This window comes from Lampetra planeri, chromosome 52 (assembly GCF_965212315.1).
Source record: "Lampetra planeri chromosome 52, kcLamPlan1.2.h2, whole genome shotgun sequence".
NCBI classification, from domain to species: Eukaryota; Metazoa; Chordata; class Hyperoartia; order Petromyzontiformes; family Petromyzontidae; genus Lampetra; species Lampetra planeri.
The window spans coordinates 7,489,959-7,515,706 of record NC_136158.1 but is presented as its reverse complement, the minus strand read 5'-3'; the positions used below and the strand labels follow the sequence as shown (position 1 = coordinate 7,515,706).

Here is a 25,748-nt window from a genome sequence, read left to right as displayed (position 1 = left end):
CCTGGGGCTGAGACGAGGCCCCTCTAAAACGCCCGAGAAGGGAGGCGTGGAAAGGGGCGGACGGAGCCCCTGGGCCGGGAATATAAACCGGACTCCCAAACAGGTTCGGGGGGCTGCCGACGAGAAGCCGGGAGAAGACCTGCCGATAGACGAGACCCGGACCCAAGCCGGGGTCCGGTCGTGGCTAGGTACCCCGTGCAGCTCGGGAGGATTAGCCCGGAGGAGAAACCTCCCTCGGGTAGCTGACAGCTACACCCTTTCGTGTGTATTAGGGAAAGTTGTAATCAAAGTGTTGCCTCCACGGCGTCTCCGAGTGTCTCTGAGCTGGACACTACACATGTTTCTAAATGTGAAGGGAAAAACCGCAGGACCCGGAGAAAAATCCACGCGACCACGGGGAGAGACATACAAACTCCAAATTTACAGCGTCAGGGTCGGGATCGAACCTGTGAACTCCTGTATACCAGGTGAGGTAATTAAGATCTCACCACAGTGATCAGCCTAGCTGTATAGATTAAAGCTAATATGAATATCGTTACATAAGTAAATTAATGAATTGTATACTGCTTATATATTCATAATTTAATTTGAAGTTAAGTTGATTTTGATAATTGTGTTATTGTGGAAATTTAGGCCATCATTTGTGGCCAGGTCATGACTACGGGGAGAACACGGAAACATACAGCAGGCGTCAGGGTCGGGATCGAACCTACAAACCTCCTGCATTGCAGGCGAGGTAGTTAACATCTCGCCACCGTGGCACCCCTATGCTTGGTTCGACGTTTAATTTGGCAAAGACAAATTCGAGTGACTCCTCTCAGCGTGGCAGAGTGGGTGGGGGTAGCACTGCTGTCGACTGAACTGTGTGTGGAAACGGAGGTCACGCGAAGAGGAAAGGATCGCGGGAAGGAGCTGCGCGATATTTGCTTTCGCGGGCCCACCGCTACAAACACAGAGCTTCGCCTCGCAACACGTGGGGACATTCTGTCTCGACCGACCGCGACAGGACGAGGGTTGTTTTGTAGCTCAAGCAAAAATGAGAACAGCCGTCACAGCACAGCCCTGGGGCAGCCGTCACACACAATGTGGTTACAGAATTTATTATTTCACGTTATTGCTGACATAGCCACCGGCGTCTTAAAAGCGTAAGAAAAAAATACAAATAAACCCACGTGTAAGCACACCTCCCGACGAGGGCGACGGCGCGCGGCTGCTGCTGCTGCTACGTACGGTAGCCGGGGGCTCGAGTCGTGAAGCGGGCAGCTTACATCTGGCGCCTTACACCTGGCAGTGCGAGCGCCATGACAAAGCCGCTGGCGCTTCAGCGCCCGCAAAAGCGGGCGCCTCAATTCTCAACGCGGCGGCGCCGATGTAACAATCGCAAATGCGCTGCGGGGTGGGAGGGGCGGCCGCAGCACTGCCCTTGACCCCAGGGGGGTGAGCTTCACCGAGTCTCAAGAGCTCCCTGTAAGGAGGGTCCTGCCACACGGGGATGTTTGGCAGATTGTTTTAAAGGGCAATAGCTCACGTTAGAGGAAATAGGGTAGCCCCGACAAACTAGGCTCGTTAAAATGTGTATATATGTTTGTGCTTTTTGCTGTAGGGTTAGTGGTCAGCAGCGCCCTGGCCTTGTCGTCCATCATCTGACACGGCAGTTGAAACACCGGCGTAGGCTTCTTAAATTTGATAGGGAATAAAGTGTGGGCATACACCCTCCAAGACGTGTGGCGAGTGTGGAGTAGGCCAAACACCCTCGAGGGATGGGTAGAGCTCCTAAAGCGGCTCCCCAGAGTTCCCACTTGTGTAGGCCCCTTCCGCCAGCAGCGGCGTGAGAGGCACTGCACGGCTGCGCCTGCACTTTGGGACTGAGAAACGAGGGTGGCCGGTGCATTTACCAACCAACGCCCTGCTGGTAACCGGTTACCGATTCTCAAAACAGTTGCTGACCCGAGAGAAACCGCACCACCACCACCCAGAGGTAATAACATCGGTCATCCTGCTAGGGTTCATTGAACCCCCCCTCCCTCCACCTTGACGAACCGATGTTCCCCTTCGCTGGGTCTCCACAGATGAGTTTCACAAATGCTGCCGCTCAATGGACTGCGACAAATCTTGGTCTTATCCAGCAACGCCTCCCTTGTCCCGGGTGGTGCCGAATCTCAAGTTGGGCCTTCCTGGCCAGACCTGGCAGCCCTGCGACTCTTTCTGGCGCTGCCCCCTGGATCTCATGATGATCTCCCCTCCCGTGTGTTCCCCCGCCACTCCCGATTAGCAAGGTTGGCTACGTACGGTGTGAAATAACTTTTATACACAAGTTCCACTACATACATACAACCCCCCCCCCATGCCGCGAGGGCAGGTGAGTGGGCCAGGTTGGGCAGCGAGGCACCACGGCGTGGACGTGTCGGAAAACACTCGCACGGCACGTGGACGACCTCTCTACGTGAAGACACCAGCGCCTCTCTCTCGCTCAACAAGCACCTGTGGGCTGCACAGCCAGACGCCCAACAGCCAGCGGAGGTGCCCCTGGGCTTCGTGACCTGGACTCTCAGTCTCAGGTCACACGAAGTTCAATTCCCCCTTGGGGGGTCATCACCCGTCTGGGGTTGTTAAATTGAGTACCGCACCACGTGGGAAGTCCACGGTGACTGCTCTATACAAAACGTTGGTCCCTGCCCTGGGAATGTGGAATTTCCACCACTGACTCAGGGCGTCGAGCGCTGCCCCTTAGCTTGGTGGAAAAAGAAACGGTGAGTGTGCGTCTCACCTCATCCCCATCCTCACCACACACCCTCTGCTCACCCCTATTCTCAGTAGCGTGGATGAGTGAGAAGGTGAAGATAATAGGTGCAAGAGTAGGCGAGTAGGTGAGTGAATATGTAGGTGGGTAGATAGAGTGGGTGGGTAGGTGAGTGGGTAGATAAAGTGGATGTGCGAGTCGATGGGTAGGTGAGCGGCTGGGCAGGTGAACATGTGGGTAGGTGAGCGGCTGGGTAGGCGATCAACTGGGTAGGTGAGCAGCTGGGTAGATAAGTGGTGAGCGTCTGCCCACTCTTATGTGGGCGGGGGCCCGTTGGTGTAGGTGAGCATGGGCTGAAAGGAGCGGGCGAGGTTGTTGGCGAGCGAGCAGCTGTGGTGGCGCTGAGCGGCCGGGATCCAGCACAGCAGCACGAGCAGCGCCAGGAGCAGCAGCAGCAGCAGGAATGGCACCGCCGCCTTGAGCACGCGGCGCACAAACGCGCACCACCTGCTGTGAACACACACACAAAGACAAATATCCTCCCGATAGCCTCAAACAGACTGTTGGGGCAAGTGCTGTTCGCGGAGCAGTGCCGATGAAGGCCGGCAGGCTGCACGAAGCGGTGGATGGCCAGTGCCATGCCCAGCTGCTTTTGTCTCCCCAGTGGTGATGTTTACACACCGCACCAGGTAAACTTATAACTAAACTATGTTTTATTTGATTTTACCAGGTAAGGCCCCACTGAGCTGTGTAACTCTTTTTCAGAAACGACCTGACTATCACAAATGGTAGCCCAATGAAGTGGCTTATCATATGCAACTGTATAGGAGTCAAATGCTGTAAGCGTATAATGTTGATTCTAAATGTGGAGGGAAAAACAGGAGGACCTGGAGAAAAATCCACTCGACCACGGGGAGAGAGAGAGACACGCAAACTCTAAACTCTAAATATTCAGCAGGCGTCAAGGTCGGGATCGAACCCACGACCTGTATACTCTGCGAGGGAGTTAACATCTCCTAACCACCGTGAAGGCTGAGTCGGCCTAGGGCGAGGCGAAGGACCGTTTCAAGTATTATCCACTGGTGTTGGCTGTGAGAAGGAATAAAACTCTGGTGTGCCGGGTTGATAGTGGCAGCGCGCACTGCCGATCCACACGTCGGCACGCACACACACAAGTGAGCGGGTGAGCACGTGTGGGAGTGGGCTGAATGGGCGAGCGAGCAAGTTACTCACCTCCCCCGTTTGTCGCGCGTCAGCACGGACGACTCGGCGCATGGTGGTGGCTGCTAGGGGGCGATACACGGACAGTGGCGAGCGTTAGGGAACGCACGGCAGTCATTAATCCCCGTGGTCACCGTTGGCAACCACAGGTCTCGGCAATATCGGTGGGAGGAACTGATTTGTGTACCGAGATCTGGGTTGAGGGTGCGTGGGACGCCCCGAGGGCTGAGGTTGTGTGGGACGTGGGGAGGGGGGTGGGACGTGGGGGGTGGGACGTGGGGGGCGGGCGGGGGTGGGGGTTTCGTGTTGGGGGTGAGGGTGCGGAGGTCGGGGGAGGGGTGGGATGTGCGGTGCGGTTATCGGCATGGAGCTGCACACTTCCGCTGTGGTCTCCAGGACAGCAGTGAACCACACGCACAGGAAGTGTGACAGGCGCGCACGCACGGGTTACACACATGCACGTGCACACACACACACAGCCAGCGGGCACGGTGTGGAGGAAGCGGGCAGGGGTAGGTGGGTTATTGGGAGGGTGAGTGGATGGGAGGGAGATCGAGTGGGCGCTCGCGTTGACATATGAACCAGTGGTGGGTGTGAAGGAGGGAGGGGGAAAGCAGGGGGAGCGGGTGGGTGGATGGGGGAGTAGGTGAGGTAGGCAGGTTGGTGGATGGGTGAGCGGCTGGGTGGTGAGCGGTGGGTGAGCGGTGTGAGCTGGCCGCACCTTCCTGTAGCGCAGTGCCGTGTTGGCTTGCTCTGGTGCGGCCGTGACCTCAGCCTCCACTCGCGCCACCTCCTGCACTCGCGCGTGGCACGGGGTGGGTTGGGGGGGAGTTCAATCCCTGGGTCTGGGTATTTCTCAGTATTGGGCCTACGTGTCTGGCTTTAGGTCTTCTCTTCCCTGGTCGCCGACATTTGGGTGCCGCAGTAATGCCCGTCTGGGCCACCCACCCTCCTCCACCCTGCACATGCGTCCCACCCATCACTACGTCTTCCTCTTACCAACATTCACGTTTCTTACCCTGTCCTGCCAACACATTCCCAGACCCGTACTGCAACACAGCTAATGCTCCTGTGCCAAACGGCCATCGCTTATCACTCAAGGCACTTGGACATCTGGACACCAGCAGACTTGGATATCTGCACACATGGACACCCACACACTCAGACACCCGCACACGTGGACACCCGCATACTCGGACACCCGCACACTCGGACACCCCAGACACCCACACACTCGGACACCCACCGTCTGTGGCTGGGCGGTGCACGCTGCAGTCTCTGCTTCGCGTGCGATCCACGCCGCTCCCTCGCGACCTCTCTCCGACCTGTGGGGGCGAGCACCACGGCCGGTTAGTCTGGGGGCCATCGGCTCGGTCCAGGCCGAAGGCCGTCATCGAGTCAACGGAGCCCGCAAGCGGCCGCTGCCCCAACGCCCGACGGCACTCATCACGTACGCACTCGGTGCAGCCACTCTCGTCGTTTTTACTTTTTCGGGCCAAGGAGTCAACAGCTTTCTGAAAGCCCCACTTGAACGTATTGGAAGTATTACACCGGTGATGCATGGTCTATTAAAAAAAATTACATCAAATTTTTGCGCAATCATTATTTATTTTCGTTCGATTCGCAACCTCGGTGACAAAGTCTTGCGGAGTGGTGGTGGTGATGGTGATGATGGTGGTGATGCGTCAAAATCGGTTCACGTGATGTCGAAGCAGTTGGAAAATGAACGTTATGAGCGGCTGAAAACGAAGCTTCAATCTGTTGCCATATGCCTGACGATGATTGGCTGCTCCCTGTTACAAAGGCAGACTTGACTCCTCGTGCCCTAAACTTGGTCAGACGGTTCCTTGGTTCGTTTCCGGAATAATTTATTGGCGGATGGTGGCACCCAAAGCTTGCGACTTGTGGTGTCACACGTTCCAGTGGGAAAGCAGCTGCTGAGTCTAAGTAGTGCAACTTCTGATGGAGAGTCTGCAGCTCACTTGAGGGCAACAGCGACATCGTCAGTACGGGCCTAACCTTGACTTTAGGCTGTTTTACGAGGACCGGTGTGGTATGCTGCACCGGTGTACCGCCGATACGGCCATTTCTTGTCAAGCCGCTCACTAGAAGCCTGCGCACGACTCAGAAGATGGCGGTAGCGCAGCGAAGGGGGGGTGGGGGGGCGGCACTGCAGGAAGGGAGGCGGGGCACCTTTCGCACGACGCGTGGATGCTCCACAGCGAGTCCCACCCCTGCCTCATCTCCCGCATCCACGCGCGGATCTTGGCGGCGCCGGCGGCACTCGTGTCCTGGGCCGCGGCCGCCCCCAGCTGCAGCAGCAGCGCCAGCTCGGCCTCCTTCTCGGAGCGGCGCTCGTGCAGCGCCCCCCGCAGCTCCACCTGCGCCCGCGTCCGCACCCCCGTGCCGCCCCCCTGGGGGCTCAGCGTGTCCTGCAACTGGCGCCGGCCGTGGGAGAGCCACGTGCGGAAGGCGTAGTGGCGCTGCTGGAAGTCGTTGTGGGTGGCCGTGAGCTCTCGCCAGCGCTGGGTGGAGGCCTAGAGTGGGGAGGGGCGTGCAGGGTCAGGGTTCATGATCTCGTTTGACCACGTGAGAACTCAAGAGACAAGATCTATTTTACCTTAAAAAAATGTAACCATTTTGTATGTTACCAGGTAAGGTCCACTGAGCTATATAAGTAAAACCTCATCATTCGGTATTTGATCATTCGTAATTGTGGATAAATCGGTACGACTGCGCTTTCGGCATATATACAGTGTACGAGCCGAATTGCCGTACTGAATGGTCGGTCCAATTCCGGCACGCACGTGGAGTGACGGCGAGCGCCACGACCAAAACAACGACAGCCCAGTGGCGGCTCGCGTGGTGGGCGTTAGTGCAGAGATGTTGCTTTGGACCCAGCACTATTGCTACTTTGAGGGATGTCAGGGCAGATATCCTCAGGCGTCAATATTACAAACATGGAAAAATCTCTGACTTACATAAGCCCATGTCACAAGCACCCAGGCGTAAGCTACATTCTACCAGCAGTGAAGCCTCCAGTGCAGTGCCTTCAGTCTTGAAATATTCTTCTACAGACACCTGTCAGCAGTGAAGTGCCACATCAGTTGATGTCGTCTGACAGCGAGTAATGTCGTCTAAAAGTGTAATATAATGTAGTCTTTAAGTAAACATTAATTGTTAAATAAAAAATGTGAAGTATAAGTTCGTGTAATTTGGTGTTTAAGTTATAATTTAATGATAAAGTGAACACAGTACAGTAAGTGCATACCAAGTGCATTAAGCCCCCCCCCACAACCTCTGTCACCGACCACATGGAACCTACCGCATCCTCCTTCTTCGCCTGCAGTGCTGGTTACTCATGGGAAGTGTTACTTTTCTGGAAAATAATTTTTGGAAAACAAATTTGGATTTTTTTTTTTATTGGGGCAGGAAGTACTGGGGAGTGCCATTTTACATAATTCAGAATACTGGATAATTCGGTAAGGCCAGAGGCCCATATGTGTCGAATTAACAAGGGATTACTGTATCTCTTTTTCAGACGATCAAGGAAGTGGCTTATCATGTGGAAATTTATAGCAGCCAAATACTCTAAACGCAGAGTTACAAATCAGAGGACCCGGAGAAAAATCCACGTGACAAACGGGGAGAGAGACACGCAAATGCCAAATATACAGCAGGCGTCTGGGTCGGGATTGAACGCACGACCTCCTGTATACTAGGCGAGGTAGTTAAACATCTCGCCACTATGGGTCTCACGTAGAAAGGTCACCGACCTGGGTCACCACAATGACAAGAGCGGTCCGGTGATCCCGGTCACGTCTCGGCTGCGTAGGCGACGCGGCTGACGAGACGAGCAAGGTAGGTGGGGAGCTGAGCGACGGATGATGGGCGACGCGGTGAGCCGGCAAGCGCCTCTCTCACCTCGAGCAACTCCCGGAAGCGCCAGTAACGCTGGCGCAGGGCGTCCGCGCCGGGGTCCTTCACGGCCGCCCCCTCTCCCAGCGCCACGGCCGCCCCCTCGTACTGCCGAGCCTCCTCGAGCAGCACCTGCAGCCGCACAGCGCCACCACCATACCGTGCCACACCACATGACCCCTACCATCATGCACCACACACAGCCCGGACACCACACCGTGCCACACCACACAGCCCGGACACCGTACCCGCACCTCCGCTTAGCGCGGTTGGCTACGTCATACCACAGACAGCGCAAGCTAGTCAGCAAGAGAGCAGTGGTTAGCCACCCCTAGCCAGCCGTAGAAATTCCACTTTCCCATCACAGGAGCTGAGTGCTGCCATTAATCCGCTTTTTTCTTTTCAAGGCTTCCATTTTATGAATGGAGCCACCCTCCCCCAGTTCCATTTTGTGAATTAAACATCGCCCGTCTCCTCATTAGCCCAAGTCGCGGTGGTGCTCCCCCCCCCCACCACTAACCCCCCCCCTCTACCAACCCCAACCCACCGCTCCCATTGGTCGGCGAAACCCTGCCGAGCTCGATTAATTAAATAATTGTATTCGGCGCCCCCGAACCAATGGGAGGGCTCTCGTGGGGCGGGGCCGTGGTATGCACGACAGACAAATAATCCCTGGTGGGCAGTGTGGAACCTGTTGTTCCTACCTGTAATAGAGGTTTAACAAAGCACTTCCACGACGAATGTTGACTGGCGTCTTTTATTATTAACAACGACTGCACAGCTCCACTCTCTCTCCAGATGGCTTCCCTCTCTCTCTGTTGCCGTAACGTGCGCTCTCCCTCTTCCACCGTCGCGGCGTGTCTCTCTCTCTCTCTCCACGCTCGCCGCTGGCTGGCGGCACGCTTGGAGGAGAGAAGGCTTCGCTGGCCGAGCCCGCCACGTGGCCAGTGGCGAGTAGAGGTAGGCGATGATGTAGTCCGGACTCCAGGCTTCCCACACCGCCCAAGAGTCCCCTCACTGCCTCTCCTTATATTGCCCTCGGCGGAGCTAAGCTCCGCCTCTAGCCACGCCCCCTCGTGGAACCTTCCCGATAGTTCCCGTACATACCCACGAGCTTCCTTCTCATTGGATATTAGTTACCCAGCAGTGACTATGCAATTACCCCTCGTCTCTCATTACAGAGGGATGAGGATAGTGGAGGAAGAGTTGGTGGTGGCGAGCAATAGTGTAGCGGTTAGCGCGCTGCGCTACGAACCCAGCGACCCAAGTTCGATTCCCGCTCATGGCCAACACCAGGCGACGATTATCTGAATCAGTCCCGGGCCTCCCCTAGGTTGACTCAGCTTTAAATGAGTACCCTATGCGGTGTGTTAAACATCACCACTGGGGAGACAAAGATGGTCGGGCGTGGTGTTGGCCACCCACCCCCCGGTGTGCCGTGCCGGCCTTCATAGGTGCTACTCACTAACAGCACTTGCCCCAACAGTTTGTTAAAGGCTATACGGGGGAACTTTGTGTTTGGTGGTGGTGGGAGAGCAGGCAGCGTTGGTTGGCAAGGTTAAATGCGTGCGTGACAAACTCTCCCATGGTGGAAACCGACGCTCGCTATGGCAAATTTGGAATTACCTACGGCCGCTCAAGAGCGACGACAAGCGGCGACAGCAGTGGGCCCCCCCCCCACTCACCTCATGCGCCCTTAGCGCCACCCTCTTGGCAGCCAGGTCGGGCTGCGTGGCGGCGATGCGTCCCACCACGGCCTCCGCATGGTCCAGCCACATGGCCAGGCCTCCGGCCGTCACTGCCGGGGCCACGGGGCCCTGGGGACTTCTGTGCGATGCCCACACCGGCGCGGTCGCCGTCGCTGCTGCCGCCGCCGCCGCTGCCACCGTCGGTGATGCTGCCAATGTCAGTGGGACTCTCTCCACGCGAGCTCCACTGCCTCCGACTCCGCTGCCACTCGCACCGAGCGCCGTCCATGCCGACGCCGGCCCCTGTGGAGGCGGCAGCGCACGCGCCGGCTCAGGGCCGCTCACGGCAACCCGCTAATCGTTGCAGAGCCTAGGGGGTTTGCATCGGGCAGGCCACGCCGGTTATTCTGACAAATTGACACTGCAAAATCACCCGATTGGGAAATGCACGCATGCACACGGGGAGAGAGGGAACCGTCACCCCTCTCAGGAAGACTATTTAAACTATTTTTTATATTACCAGGTAAGGCCCACTGAGCTATGCAGCTCTTTTTCAGAAGCGACCTGGCCACAAATGTTAGTGCAACGACGTGGCTTATCACGTGGAAATTTATAGCAGCCAAATACTCTAAACACATGATGTTGTGGAGGGAAATATCAGAGGACCCGGAGAAAAAGAATATGTAAACTCCAAATAGACAGCAGGCGTCAGGGTTGGGATCAAACCCACGACCTCCTGTATACCAGGCAAGGTAGTTAACATCTCCTAGCCAATCTTGATTTGAAGCTTTCGTGACTGCAGGAATCCATACTCTTTGGTTCTTTCGGTAAAGTCACGTAGGTAGAAAAATAATATATGGCAAGCTACCATTCCTGGATGTTTTGATCGAGAAGAGACCTGATGGCTCGTTGGGACACTCTGTCTACAGCAGGGGTGTCCAAACTTTTTGCATAGAGGGCCAAATTTGATGAAGTGAAGATGCCCGGGGGCCAATAGTTCCTTCCGACATTTTTACCACAAAAGTTACGTGAAAACACACCGTTATAAAACAATTATCATTGTCACAATTACGCTTATTTTTCAAATGACAATGTAACCAAATATAAGCCGCTCAGGCAGACGTGAACAACTCTAAATACACAATTCTGCCTTTCATTCAGTCAGATAACATTGAACAAACTGTATAGAATACCTTACATTTCCATGAGTTAAATGAATTTGCCTCATGAACATTTTAAACAGGAGTTATAAGTAATGCAAAGTGGTCTGTTATCATTAACTTTAAAACAAGTGAATTTTGTCTTTTACAAGATCTTTCAGAAAGCAAGAGTTGGTGTCACATCTACAGGTACATAACATCAACAGTTATCTTATTCTTCTTTAGTGCTGCCTAACGGCGTGTGCGACTTCACGATGATATTGGTCCTGGTCTAGTTATAACCAAATCTTATTCAAGAGTTTAATAAAAACAAGTGCCATAAGTCCAAGTGCATTAGTGTGCTTTAGGCTTTTCACTGTTAATAGTGACAGATGTTACCGTTCAAAACACTCAATTTCAGATTGATCAAGGAACAGATAACTTGCTGACACTAATGAGAAGGGTGATACTGAGATCTAGATTTCAGTAAAGAGACCAGGTCAGGCTTGAGGGCAGTGGTTGAGATGCATAAAATGCCACGCAATTTGGAGTCACTCATCCTTGACCTAAATCGGTTCTTATTTAAGTTCATGACTGAGAATGTTTGCTCACACAAATATGTAGAGCCGAATAACATCAGCATTTTCTTAGCGAATGACTGCATTTCTGGAAACCTGCTTTTGTCCAGCTGCCGGTAAAAGTCAACAAGAGAACACTGCTGGTGTTTCCCGCGGCACTCATCGTCAAACTGCAGCTCAATGAGCTCCAGATGCAGCTGTGGAGGAACATCATCAGGGTCCACGGAGATGGGAGAAGAGAAAAGCAACATGTCCTTTTCAATAACTGCAAAGTCCCGAAAGCGTTTGTTAAATTCCACAGAAAGAGATGCGATAGCTGTTGCATAACTCTTCATTTGCGCACCGATGTTGTCCTGTGAGAAACTGTCAATTACCTATTTTAAAGCTGGGAAGTGCGCGGTGCAGGGGTCTGTTTGGGACAATTGTCTTTGGAAAAGTTGCAGTTTGGTTCCAAAGGCCTTGGTGTGAGCATATAGCTGGCTCACCACTGCATCTTTCCCTTGAAGATTAACATTCAGCGCATTCAGCCAGAGAGCATTAGAATGGTGCTGCCACCGTGTGGCAGAAAGAGGAATAACATCTTTAAAGGTTAATTATTTATTTATTCTGACAGAGCTAGCGAGCCATTAAAGCTGGGAAGTGCGCGGTGCAGGGCTCTGTTTGGGACAAGTGTCTTTGGAAAAGTTGCAGTTTGGTTCCAAAGGCCTTGGTGTGAGCATATAGCTGGCTCACCACTGCATCTTTCCCTTGAAGATTAACATTGCAAACACTTGGCATGACCCTACAAAAACCTTTACTCAGTGACGCTTTCCTGGCTAAACAAGTGTAACATTCCCTTATAATTCCCTCAGATAGCTTTTAATTAAAACATTTAAATTAATGAGGCTTTCCTGGCTAAACAAGTGTAACATTCCCTTATAATTCCCTGAGATAGCTTTTAATTAAAACTTTGAAATTAAATAATTAAAACTGTGAAATTAAATAAAAAACTCACAGCGCCCTAAAGCCTACAGCTAGGCCTAAAGCCTAGAACTAGGCCTCACAGTCTCCCTTCGTATCGTACCCCCGCGTGTGTGAAAGGGAGTTAATGTTTAACAATGTTACATTCCCTGATGTTTTAAAATAGAAACATTTAAATTTAAAGCTTTTACATAAATAATAAAAACATTTAAATTAAACATTAACTCACAGCGACCTAAAGCCTACAGCTAGGCCTAAAGCCTAGAACTAGGCCACAAACTCTCCCTTCGTATCGTGCCCCCGCGTGTGTGAAAGGGAGTTAATGTTTCACAATGTTACATTCCCTGATGCTTTTAAATAGAAACATTTAAATTTCAAGCTTTTACATAAATAATTAAAACATTTAAATTACAAATTAACTCACAGTGACCTAAAGCCTACAGCTAGGCCTAAAGCCTAGAAATAGGCCTCAAAGTCTCCCTTCGTATCGTCCGATTAGGTGTAGCAACATCGCCCCCTACTGCAAACACTTGCCAGGACCCTACAAAAACCTTTCGACTCAGTGGGGCTTTCCTGGCTAAACAAGTGTAATAATACATTATGTTTATATTCTTTGGTTATTCGTTCCTACCAGCCCACCCCGCAGGGTCCTGTTTAAGACCGAAGCTGCGGGCCGTATGAACTCTGACCGCGGGCCGTGATTGGCCCGCGGGCCGGACTTTGGACATGCCTGGTCTACAGGAAAGCCACCCACACGCATGCCTATCTAAAGCCTGACTCCCACCACCATCCAGCCCAGAAGAATTTCCTCATAAAAACACTACACCATAGGGCCCGTTGCATCTCCGACCAGCACCACCTAGCCAGTGAGTTGGAGCACGTACACCAAGCCCTCAGGATGAACGGATATTCTGACCGTACAATCCGCAAAGCTGGGGAGACAACCATCTGAGGATCCAACCAAAAACATCACTTTGCCAAAAAATAGCAGGGGTTACAAAAAATATTTCCAAAATCTTAAACAAACACAAGATCTAGGTTCGTTTCAACACAGTACACAAAATCTGTGATTTGATCCCATCTGTAAAAGATGTGATTCCTGATATGCAATACCCTGGTGTCTACAAACTGAGTTGTGGCTGCGGCAGCAGTTACATTGGGGAAACAAAACGACATGCATCGGGCCGCGTTCGCGAACACAAGGCAGATCTCAAACACGGTAGGACCAATACCTCTGCCGTTGCTGATCATTGTTTTAACGCAATGGGCTCACACGAAAATGACTTTTGCAAGATGAAGGTACTCTGCAAACCCACAGGCTATCCAGATATATAAACACAGACACAACTTCAACCGAGAAGATGGGTACAAACTGAGCAATCATTGGAAGGACATTATTAACCAGGTAAAGTCTTAACTGACTGTGATGTCTCCATCTTATCTGCCCATGTCAGCTGTTATTTCCGACTCTGTGTCTTTCTCTCTCTCTCTCTGTGATGCCCTGCTTCCGCCCCCCCTTCTCTCTCCCCCCCTGCAGCCGACCTCTCCAGTGCTGCTGCGGTGGCCCACTCTACTCCAGTGACCCTGCGGGGTCTACTGCGGTGGCCCACTCTACTCCAGTGACCCTGCGGGGTCTACTGCGGTGGCCCACTTGACTCCAGTGACCCGGGTGCTGCTGCGGTGGCCCACTCTTCTACTCCAGTGACCCTGCGGGGTCTACTGCGGTGGCCCACTCTACTCCAGTGACCCTGCGGGGTCTACTGCGGTGGCCCACTCTACTCCAGTGACCCTGCGGGGTCTTCTGCGGTGGCCCACTCTACTCCAGTGACCCTGCAGGGTCTACTGCGGTGGCCCACTCTACTCTAGTGACCCTGTGGGGTCTACTGCGGTGGCCAACTCTACTCCAGTGACCCTGCGGGGTCTACTGCGGTGGCCCACTCTACTCCAGTGACCCTGCGGGGTCTACTGCGGTGGCCCATTCTACTCCAGTGACCCGGGTGCTGCTGCGGTGGCCCACTTGACTCCAGTGACCCTGTGGGGTCTACTGCGGTGGCCCACTCTACTCCAGTTACCCTGCTGGGTCTACTGCGGGTCTACTGCGGGGTCCACTTTCTGCCCTGCCTCCTCCCCCCCTCTCTCCCCCCTACTGCCGAGGCCTACTATACACTACACTAAACACTACACTATAAAATACACTATACATTACACTACACACTACACTATACACTACACTATACACTACTATACACTACACTATACACTACACTATACACTACTATATAACCTCATGCCACGGCAGATCTCTCGCCTACTTCAGCAGTTTCTTCTTGCTGTGGTTGTCCCACCTGATGACGATTGCTTGTGTTGCGATCGAAACGTTGTGATCTATTATTTTTCTACCTACGTGACTTTACCAAAAGAAACAAAGAGTATCTCCAAGCCACCGTGATCAGGCAGGATCCTCCCGAAATGGGTTTTGAGGCTCCCCGAGGCTTTCCTGGGTAAACGAGCATGGCAATGAGAATATATAACACGTTGGCATTTGAGCAGCTTTGACAAGACACTGGCTCATCAGAACAGTTATTCCCGCAGCAAGGTGACCACACACACACACATGGGGTCTACACTTCACTCTCGAGTTGAAAATGGAATGGTGTGCAAAGACGCAACGGCGCTTACCTGCATGGCGCTGATGCTGCTGCCAATCTTGCTGCTGCTGTGGTTTCTGCTGTCGTCAATGCTGCTGCTGCTGTTGAAGGTGCTGGAGGTGTTGGTGCTGGAGATATTGGAGATGTTGGTGGCGCTGGAGATGTTGGTGATGTTGGTGGCGCTGGAAATGTTGGTGATGTTGGTGGCGCTGGATATGATGCTGGTGATGTTGGTGATGTTGGCGATGTCGCCGCTGCCCGGCGGGGCGGCGGAGCGGGCGGGCGAGGCTGCCGGCTCGATTGGGGACCGGGCGACCAAGTCGACCGAGTCACCGCCGCGGAAGCTGCCGACAATGCCAAAGGCGCCGGTGGAGCCGCCGGTGGAGGCGACGGAGACAACGGTGGAGGCGCCGGTGGAGGCGACGGTGGAAGAAGAGGAGGAGGGGGCAATGGCGGAGGAAGAGGAGGAGGGGGCAATGGCGGAGGAGGGGGTGCGGGCGGGCGATGCGGCCGGGTCGCCCCACAGGCTCTCCCACTCGCGGGAAAGTGCGTGGAGGCGACGGGTGATGAGGGGACCCCCCGGGGAGCCCGTGTCTGGGCCCACGCGCCCCCCCCAGGTGCGCGCCGTGCAGATGGCCACGTTGCCGCGCTCGTGCAGATCGCGCAGAGACTGGGGGTGTGCGCCGGTACACAGAGACAAAGCGTACACACACAGTGACACACACAGTGACACACACACAGTGACACAGACATGTACAACAACAATAACCGCCATTCGCCACTAAGTGGCGGTGACGTCACCACGACGCTTGTGCCAGGCCATGTGCACCTTGAGGCCATGTGAAGTGTCGAACGCCCGCTGGGAGGAGGTCACGGGGCAGACCAAGATGCCACGGGTCGACTGACTGAGATGACTGAGATGACTGTCTGATGCACCATCTGTGCCCCCTACTGTGCCAACTTGCTGTGCTTTAGCCACTCGGCACTCCGCTTGTTGTTATGAGCGTCGCTCCTCCGCTCTCTGTTGTTGTTGGAGGGCGACTGCCTCCAACTGTCCAGTAGCATCCTTCACGAGCCTCCTCCACAGAGGCCGATCTGGACACCACTGGTACCAGTCATCGGGCAAGTCCACTCAGCTCCACGTCCTCCTGTACCACATCACTCCATCTCTTCTCTAGCCCGTGCCGCGCCCGTTTGGCCCCCTCGATCCGGCCGAACAAAAGCTGTTTAGGCATGCAGTGGCTGGGCATGCGGGCTACATGACCCAGCCAATGCAGCCTTGCCTGCCGGAGGAGCTCACCGATGGGACTTTGCCCAGATCTTTCAAGGATTTGTGAGCTCCTCACAAAATCCAGCCTGGTTAAACTCACTCACATACACACCCTCGTGTACACACACACTTGCGTACACACTCTCGTACTCGTGTAAACCTCCCCACCCCCCGTGTAGCCTCAACAGACTGTTGGGGCAAGTGCTGTTAGGCCCAGGACCGGTTGAGATAACCCGTCACTGGTGTTGGCCATGAGCGGGAATCCAACTCGGGTCGCCGGGTTCGTAGCGCTGCGACACACACGTGGTGTAGGGTCAGTGTGCATTGCTCACCGGGGTGAGCGTGGTGAGGGTGAGGGTGCCAGGGGGGAGGTGAGAAAGCTCCTCCCTGGCGTCCTCCACCAACTTCTGCAGCTGCTGCTCGGAGTCCACCCAGATCCGGTGCTCGCTCACCCGGCGCTCAGCCTCCACCACAGCACACTGAGTCACACACACACACACACCACACTCAGCCTGCTCCACAACACACTGAGTCACACACACACCGCACTCAGCCTGCTCCACAACACACTGAGTCACACACACACACACCACACTCAGCCTGCTCCACAACACACTGAGTCACACACAAACACACACCGCACTCAGCCTGCTCCACAACACGCTGAGTCACACACACACACACCGCACTCAGCGTGCTCCACAACACACTGAGTCACACACACACCGCACTCAGCGTGCTCCACAACACGCTGAGTCACACACACACACACACCGCACTCAGCCTGCTCCACAACACACTGAGTCACACACACACCGCACTCAGCCTGCTCCACAACACACTGAGTCACACACACACACACCACACTCAGCCTGCTCCACAACACACTGAGTCACACACAAACACACACCGCACTCAGCCTGCTCCACAACACGCTGAGTCACACACACACACACCGCACTCAGCGTGCTCCACAACACACTGAGTCACACACACACCGCACTCAGCGTGCTCCACAACACGCTGAGTCACACACACACACACACCGCACTCAGCCTGCTCCACAACACACTGAGTCACACACACACACACCGCACTCAGCGTGCTCCACAACACACTGAGTCACACACACACACACCGCACTCAGCCTGCTCCACAACACGCTGAGTCACACACACACACACACCGCACTCAGCGTGCTCCACAACACACTGAGTCACACACAAACACACCGCACTCAGCCTGCTCCACAACACACTGAGTCACACACACACCGCACTCAGCCTGCTCCACAACACACTGAGTCAGACACAAACACACACACACCGCACTCAGCCTGCTCCACAACACACTGAGTCACACACACACACACGCACCGCACTCAGCCTGCTCCACAACACGCTGAGTCACACACACACACCACACTCAGCCTGCTCCACAACACACTGAGTCACACACACACACACACACACCGCACTCAGCTTCCACCAAAACAAACTGAGTCACACACACACCGCACTCAGCCTGCTCCACAGCACACTGAGTCACACACACACACACCGCACTCAGCCTGCTCCACAACACACTGAATCACACACACACCGCACTCAGCCTGCTCCACAACACAGTGAGTCACACACACACCGCACTCAGCCTCCACCACAACAACAACAACCGCCATTCGCCAATAAGTGGCGGTGACGTCACCACGATGCTTGTGCCAGGCCATGTGCATCTTGAGGCCACGTCAAGTGTCGAACGCCCGCTGGCAGGAGGTCACGGGGCAGACCCAGGTGCCATGGGTCGACTGAGATGACCGAGATGACTGGCTGATGCACCACCTGTGCCCCCTACTGTACCAACTTGCTGTGCTTTATCCACCCGGTGCTCCGCTCATTGTTGTGAGCGTCGCTCCTCCGCCCTCCGTTGTTGTTGGAGGGCCACTGCCTCCAACTGCCCAGTAGTGTCCTTCACGAATCTCCTCCACAGAGGCCGATCTTGACACCGCTGGTACCAGTCATCGGCAAGTCCACTCAGCTCCACGTCCTCCTGTACCACATCACTCCATCTCTTCTCTAGCCCGTGCCGCTCCCGTTTAGCCCCCTCGATCCGGCCGAACAAAAGCTGTTTAGGCATGCGGTGGCTGGGCATGCGGGCTGCATGACCCAGCCAACGCAGCCTTGCCTGCCGGAGGAGCTCACCAATGGGACTTTGCCCAGATCTTTCAAGGATTTGTGAGCCCCACCTCTTAGTGGCACGCTCCAGTCACAGCAGCAGCGTCTCCAACTCCTCTTCTGAATGAGCAGCTATTACCAAATCATCGGCATACATAACGTGGTTGACCAATAGGGAGCCATCCCTTGATCGCACCCGGGCGTCAATCAGCCTCCCATTATATCTGTACCAAATGGAAATTCCCCCAGTACAGCTATTGAAGGCTTCACGAACTACGCGGTCAAAATAGATGTAAAATAATGTGGGAGCCAGAGGACATCCCTGTCGCACCCCAAGGTGTACAGGGACAGGCTCTGACTCCTGGCCACGTAGTTTTACCCGGGCCCGCTCACCATCATGAAGGTCCTTAATGATCGTGAGCAGAGGGTCAGGGACTCCGAAAGCACGAAGAACAACCCAGAGCCCAGGCCTACTGATGGTATCATAGGCCTTGACCAAGGCCAATAAAGCAGAGATGTAGGTCTTGTTGGAATTCCCTACACCTCTGCTGTAGCAGACGGACAGAAAATATGGCATCTGTGCAGGACCGCCCTTTCCTGAAACCGCATTGGGGCTCCGCAAGCCTCTCCTCAGCGTGCCAAGCAAGGCGATGTTGAATAATCCTTGCCAGGACCTTTCCCGGCACACTGAGGAGTGAGATGCCTCTATAGTTGTTACAGTCTGTGCGGTCCCCCTTCTTAAAGAGGGGGACCACCAGGGCATCCTTCCAATCCTGCGGAACCCGTCCAGTGGTCCAGACTGTTGTTATGTCATATAGGGCAGTCTGTGCACAAACGCCACCCTCCCTCAGCATTCCGCTTGGGAGATCATCTCTGCCCGGTGCCTTTCCTGGTCTCAGACTCCGGATCGTCTTCAGTACTTCCTCAACAGATGGCACCTCAGCCAGCCACTCACAGGGGGTGACCTCTTCCAATATTTGAGGCACCGCAGCCTCAGCAGGATTATCCCCACTTTGTTCCATGATGTTTTCCTGGCTGAGGGATTTCCCCTCCCCCAGGACCTCACAGAAATGCTCAGCAAATCTGCAAACCTGTTCCTGGGGGTCAGAGATTGGATCACCGTTTTTTCCCCTAATGATGGTGATACATGTGGCGCTGCAAGTTACTTTTTTGATGGAGTGAAATAGTGATTTATGATCGCGGGCTGCTGAGGCAGACTCCATATCTTTAGCAACCCACGACCACCACCCATACTTGCAGCGCCGCACGGCTCTCCGAACCTCCGAGCGAAGGCTGTGGTAAAGCTCTTTCTCCAACGTAGGGTGCTGAAGACAGTGAGAGTGGGCCTGTCGCTTTTTCTCAGCCAGCCGGAACACCTAATCTGTCAGCCAGGGTAACTGCGGAGGCTTAGGCCGTGCACCCAAAGCAGCCATTGCAGCTACATGAGCCAGTCCTAAACCTCACCCATTTCCCGTTGGCATCAGGAGGATGCGGGTACGATGCCAACCGCAGGTGCAAGTGATGATGAAAATCTCGCTTGCAACTTTCATCGACTAGTTGAGACCAGGCCACTGTGGGTTTGAATGGGGTCCTGGGTGTACACCACCACCGGAGTGGAAGAATGGCAGACCCATCTTACAGATGACAAGCCGATGGTCAGTCGATAGATCAGCTCCACAGTAGGTCCTGGTGTCAAGGATATGGGCCCGCATCCGCTGTACCATCACTGTTGGTAATTGCAAGCCCATGGGCTCCACAGAAGTCTAGCAGCCTCCTACTGGTGTTATTGAGCTGATCTGGCCCATGCCTTCCAATCACTCCAGCCCAGGTGCCAGCATTATGACAGGTTGACTCTAGTCCGATGGGCCAACTTTAGCGTCTGTGACATGAGGTCATAGAAGACATCTGATTCATTGGCCTTGCCCGAATCCCTCCACTGATGTTCATCTTCGGTGTGGGCATAAGTAACCACCACTCCTCGCCTCTGGTTGATGGGAAGGTGAGCCCACAATAACCTGGGGCTTACAGCTTCCCACACCTCACCGCCATGCTTCTAGGACCCTATAATTTTTTTGTTCAGAAGAGCCACTCCCTGTTGTTTGTCAGTCTTCTGCTCTGAGTAGAGGACTGTCCACCCCTCATTGTGGTTGGAGTCAGAGCCAGTCCACTGGACCTTCTGAATACCGCAGAGATCCAGGCGGTATCAGTCCAGCTCCCGACAGAGGAGTGACAGTCTCTCCTCTGCAGTGAGCATTTTAACATTCCACGTGGCCACCCGCAGTGGCTTTTTGACATTTCTTGAGGAACCCTGAGGGTAAGGATTCAGTCTCGTGGCTCTGCCAAATGGGGTTTGGCCAGGATACGTCACAGATGCCTGTCTCCCCGGGGCCTCCCACACAAACTTAGCATACCGAGTCACACACACGCACTGCAATCAGCCTCCACCACGGCACGCCGAGGGGCGTGGTGGCTGCCCCCCCCCCCCACCTGCACACGTTGCGCCGCGTCGCGGTGCGGCGCCCTGAGCGCGTCGCGCTCCGCGTCTCCGTGCAGCTCCGCGTCCTCGGTGCGGTCGAGCAGCGCGCGTGCCGACTCCTGCAGCTCGTCGAGCGCGGGGCCCAGCGCTCGCAGCGCCCCGTCCACCTCGCGGCACCTGCACCCCCACGCCCCCACACGCGCGCAAACACAATCACAAAGGCTCACCTCCGTGTTGCCTTAACAGGACCTGATGGTCGCAATCACCAACAAAACGTCACAGTACTCGAAATTTGTACATGTTGTGGGGTTTAACTCTCCTACGCTCAACCGATGTGTGCTGAAGGGAGTCACTAATTGGAACGTTTTGGTTACGTGACAAACCTTTATTATCCATAAGAGGTTTTTGTTGGGTAGATCACGTTAATATAAATATGTCGTTAAAGCCGTCACCATCCGACACAGCCAATTAGTAAGGTTTGACAAGTAAACAAAATGTACCCATTAGTTACTAGAGTAAACCCACAACATTTACAATTTACCTTTACTCACCTTTACTAATTAGCTGAAGCCTACATGATACAACTTAACAGACCATCAGGACAAGAGAGGAGCACCTATGGAGGGCGGCTTGGCACACGAGGGGGCGGGTGGCCAGTACCATGCCCCACCGCCTTTGTCTCCCCAGTGGCAATGTTTACACATTGCATCAGTCGGCTTAGGGGAGGCCCAAAACCGGTTCAACTGCTTATTGGTCGCGGGCAGGAATAGAACTCGGGTCGCCAGGTTTGTAGCACTTCTCCCCACAAACAGCACAGTCAACGTCACGACACCAATCGATAGACACAGCGGAATGTGTAAGTGGCTGAGCGGGTGTGTAAGTGGGTGGATGGTTGAGCGAGTTGTGGGGAGAGGTAGGGCAGTGGTTAGCGCGCTGCGCTACGAACCCAGCTACCCTGTGTTCGATTCCCGCTCACAGCCAAAACCACCATCAAAAACGATTATTTGAACAGGTCCTGGGCCTCTGCTAGGTCGACTCAGCCTCAAATGAGGACCTGGTGCGGTGTGGAAACATCACCACTCGGGAGACAAAGGTGGTCAGGCGCGGTGTTGGCCACCCACCCCCTCGTGTGCCGTGCCGGCCTTCACAGACAACAGGACTTGCCCCAACAGTCTGTCAGGCTATCCGGGGGATCTTTGTCTTTGGTTGAGTAAATGTAGGTGGATGAGCGGTTGAGTAAGTGGTTAATGGTGTGTAAGTGAGTGAGCGTGTGGTGATTGAGTGAAGTGTGTGGGTGTGTAAGTAACCGAGCGTGTGGTGGTTGAGTGAAGTGTGTGGGTGTGTAAGTGAGCGAGTGTGTGGTGATTGAGTGCAGTGTGTGGGTGTGTAAGTGAGTGAGAGTGTGGTGATTGAGTGCAGTGTGTGGGTGTGTAAGTGAGTGAGTGTGTGGTGATTGAGTGAAGTGTGTGGGTGTGTAAGTGAGTGAGTGTGTGGTGATTGAGTGCAGTGTGTGGGTGTGTAAGTGAGTGAGTGTGTGGTGATTGAGTGAAGTGTGTGGGTGTGTAAGTGAGCGAGAGTGTGGTGATTGAGTGCAGTGTGTGGGTGTGTAAGTGAGTGAGTGTGTGTTGATTGAGTAACGTGTGTGGGTGTGTAAGTGAGTGAGTGTGTGGTGGTTGAGTGCAGTGTGTGGGTGTGTAAGTGAGTGAGTGTGTGGTGATTGAGTGAAGTGTGTGGGTGTGTAAGTGAGCGAGTGTGTGGTGGTTGAGTGCAGTGTGTGGGTGTGTAAGTGAGTGAGTGTGTGGTGATTGAGTGAAGTGTGTGGGTGTGTAAGTGAGTGAGTGTGTGGTGATTGAGTGAAGTGTGTGGGTGTGTAAGTGAGCGAGTGTGTGGTGGTTGAGTGCAGTGTGTGGGTGTGTAAGTGAGTGAGTGTATGGTGATTGAGTGAAGTGTGTGGGTGTGTAAGTGAGCTAGAGTGTGGTGATTGAGTGAAGTGTGTGGGTGTGTAAGTGAGTGAGTGTGTGGTCGTTGAGTGCAGTGTGTGGGTGTGTAAGTGAGCGAGTGTGTGGTGATTGAGTGACGTGTGTGGGTGTGTAAGTGAGCGAGAGTGTGGTGATTGAGTGCAGTGTGTGGGTGAGTAAGTGAGTGAGCCTGTGGTGATTGAGTGCAGTGCGTGGGTGTGTAAGTGAGTGAATGTGTGGTGATTGAGTGAAGTGTGTGGGTGTGTAAGTGAGCGAGTGTGTGGTGGTTGAGTGCAGTGTGTGGGTGTGTAAGTGAGTGAGTGTATGGTGATTGAGTGAAGTGTGTGGGTGTGTAAGTGAGCTAGAGTGTGGTGATTGAGTGAAGTGTGTGGGTGTGTAAGTGAGTGAGTGTGTGGTCGTTGAGTGCAGTGTGTGGGTGTGTAAGTGAGCGAGTGTGTGGTGATTGAGTGACGTGTGTGGGTGTGTAAGTGAGCGAGAGTGTGGTGATTGAGTGCAGTGTGTGGGTGAGTAAGTGAGTGAGCCTGTGGTGATTGAGTGAAGTGTGTGGGTGTGTAAGTGAGTGAGTGTGTGGTGATTGAGTGACGTGTGTGGGTGTGTAAGTGAGCGAGAGTGTGGTGATTGAGTGCAGTGTGTGGGTGTGTAAGTGAGTGAGTGTGTGGTGATTGAGTGACGTGTGTGGGTGTGTAAGTGAGCGAGAGTGTGGTGATTGAGTGACGTGTGTGGGTGTGTAAGTGAGCGAGAGTGTGGTGATTGAGTGCAGTGTGTGGGTGTGTAAGTGAGTGAGTGTGTGGTGATTGAGTGAAGTGTGTGGGTGTGTAAGTGAGTGAGTGTGTGGTGATTGAGTGCAGTGTGTGGGTGTGTAAGTGAGTGAGTGTGTGGTGATTGAGTGAAGTGTGTGGGTGTGTAAGTGAGTGAGTGTGTGGTGATTGAGTGCAGTGTGTGGGTGTGTAAGTGAGTGAGTGTGTGGTGATTGAGTGAAGTGTGTGGGTGTGTAAGTGAGTGAGTGTGTGGTGATTGAGTGCAGTGTGTGGGTGTGTAAGTGAGTGAGTGTGTGTTGATTGAGTGACATGTGTGGGTGTGTAAGTGAGTGAGTGTGTGGTGGTTGAGTGCAGTGTGTGGGTGTGTAAGTGAGTGAGTGTGTGGTGATTGAGTGACGTGTGTGGGTGTGTAAGTGAGTGAGTGTGTGGTGGTTGAGTGCAGTGTGTGGGTGTGTAAGTGAGTGAGTGTGTGGTGATTGAGTGCAGTGTGTGGGTGTGTAAGTGAGTGAGTGTGTGGTGATTGAGTGAAGTGTGTGGGTGTGTAAGTGAGTGAGAGTGTGGTGATTGAGTGCAGTGTGTGGGTGTGTAAGTGAGTGAGTGTGTGGTGATTGAGTGACGTGTGTGGGTGTGTAAGTGAGTGAGTGTGTGGTGGTTGAGTGCAGTGTGTGGGTGTGTAAGTGAGTGAGTGTGTGGTGATTGAGTGAAGTGTGTGGGTGTGTAAGTGAGCGAGTGTGTGGTGGTTGAGTGCAGTGTGTGGGTGTGTAAGTGAGTGAGTGTATGGTGATTGAGTGAAGTGTGTGGGTGTGTAAGTGAGCTAGTGTGTGGTGATTGAGTGAAGTGTGTGGGTGTGTAAGTGAGTGAGTGTGTGGTCGTTGAGTGCAGTGTGTGGGTGTGTAAGTGAGCGAGTGTGTGGTGATTGAGTGACGTGTGTGGGTGTGTAAGTGAGCGAGAGTGTGGTGATTGAGTGCAGTGTGTGGGTGAGTAAGTGAGTGAGCCTGTGGTGATTGAGTGACGTGTGTGGGTGTGTAAGTGAGCGAGTGTGTGGTGATTGAGTGCAGTGTGTGGGTGTGTAAGTGAGTGAGTGTGTGGTGATTGAGTGACGTGTGTGGGTGTGTAAGTGAGCGAGAGTGTGGTGATTGAGTGCAGTGTGTGGGTGTGTAAGTGAGTGAGCCTGTGGTGATTGAATGAAGTGTGTGGGTGTGTAAGTGAGTGTGTGGTGATTGAGTGCAGTGTGTGGGTGTGTAAGTGAGTGAGTGTGTGGTGATTGAGTGCAGTGTGTGGGTGTGTAAGTGAGTGAGCGTGTGGTGATTGAGTGAAGTGTGTGGGTGTGTAAGTGAGTGAGTGTGTGGTGATTGAGTGCAGTGTGTGGGTGTGTAAGTGAGTGAGCGTGTGGTGATTGAGTGAAGTGTGTGGGTGTGTGTGGGTGTGGGTGGCGCCACCTGTCCAGCGCCACCTCCTTGTCGGCCAGGCTGGGCTGGGGGAGCAGCAGGGCGTCGACTGCGCTCACGTGCGCCGCCAGCGCACGCAGCAGCGCCGTGCGTCGCTCCGAGTAGCTCCGCCACTGCAGGTACAGCCACTCCAGCCGGCTGGGAGACACGGGGGGACAGAGACACAGAGACAGTCACTCCAGCTGACTGGGAGACACGGGGGGACAGAGACACAGAGACAGTCACTCCAGCTGACTGGGAGACACGGGGGACAGAGACACAGAGACAGTCACTCCAGCTGACTGGGAGACACGGGGGACAGAGATACAGAGACAGTCACTCCAGCTGACTGGGATGCAGAGACCAACATAAAGTGACTGAATTACTGTGAAAGAAGCCACGTGATAGATTCCATCCAGTCAGAGGGACTGTGGCCAGGAGGGGTGGGGGAGGCGAGGGAGTGGAGGGGGGGTACCCGTGTGCGTGCACGCAGCTCGTGTGCAGCTCGTCCCAGGCGGACTGCTCGTCGTGCAGCGCCGCTTGGATGGCGCGACGCTCCACGGGGCAGAGCGCCGCGCGCAGCACCAGCCGCCCGGCGCCCAGCAGCGACGCCAGCAGGCGCTCGCCCTCGCCGCGGCACCCCAGCAGGCGCTGGCTCGCGGGGCGAGAGGGGGAAGGGCAGAGACCGCCTGGGTGAGTGCAGGGGGCTCCGGCCTGCCCGTGATCTCCGACGCTCACGTACCGCTCGCGCGAGTCGGGCGCGCGAGCGATC

General features: G+C 54.3%; 1 protein-coding gene across 7 annotated transcripts in view; it reads right to left on the bottom strand.

Annotated features, from left to right (window-relative positions):
* Positions 1-1,084: 1,084 nt before the first annotated feature.
* SYNE3 (spectrin repeat containing nuclear envelope family member 3) overlaps positions 1,085-25,748 on the bottom strand; it is a 45,668-nt gene continuing 21,004 nt past the window's right edge. For 3 of the 7 annotated variants that reach the window (XM_078617059.1, XM_078617054.1, XM_078617058.1), the window contains exons 8-19: positions 25,452-25,627; positions 24,989-25,135; positions 20,824-20,989; positions 16,495-16,641; positions 14,924-15,562; positions 9,565-9,870; positions 7,886-8,011; positions 6,155-6,498; positions 5,208-5,286; positions 4,683-4,754; positions 3,974-4,026; positions 1,085-3,250 (exon numbers count right to left, since the gene is read on the bottom strand). In XM_078617059.1, the coding sequence (XP_078473185.1) occupies positions 3,055-3,250; positions 3,974-4,026; positions 4,683-4,754; positions 5,208-5,286; positions 6,155-6,498; positions 7,886-8,011; positions 9,565-9,870; positions 14,924-15,562; positions 16,495-16,641; positions 20,824-20,989; positions 24,989-25,135; positions 25,452-25,627 (2,451 nt within the window). In that variant the 3' untranslated portion in view covers positions 1,085-3,054. Of the gene's footprint in view, positions 3,251-3,973; positions 4,027-4,682; positions 4,755-5,207; positions 5,287-6,154; positions 6,499-7,885; positions 8,012-9,564; positions 9,871-11,318; positions 11,395-14,923; positions 15,563-16,494; positions 16,642-20,823; positions 20,990-24,988; positions 25,136-25,451; positions 25,628-25,748 lie in introns of those variants that run through there. The other 4 variants (XM_078617055.1, XM_078617056.1, XM_078617057.1 and 1 more) reach the window with 4 other exon arrangements.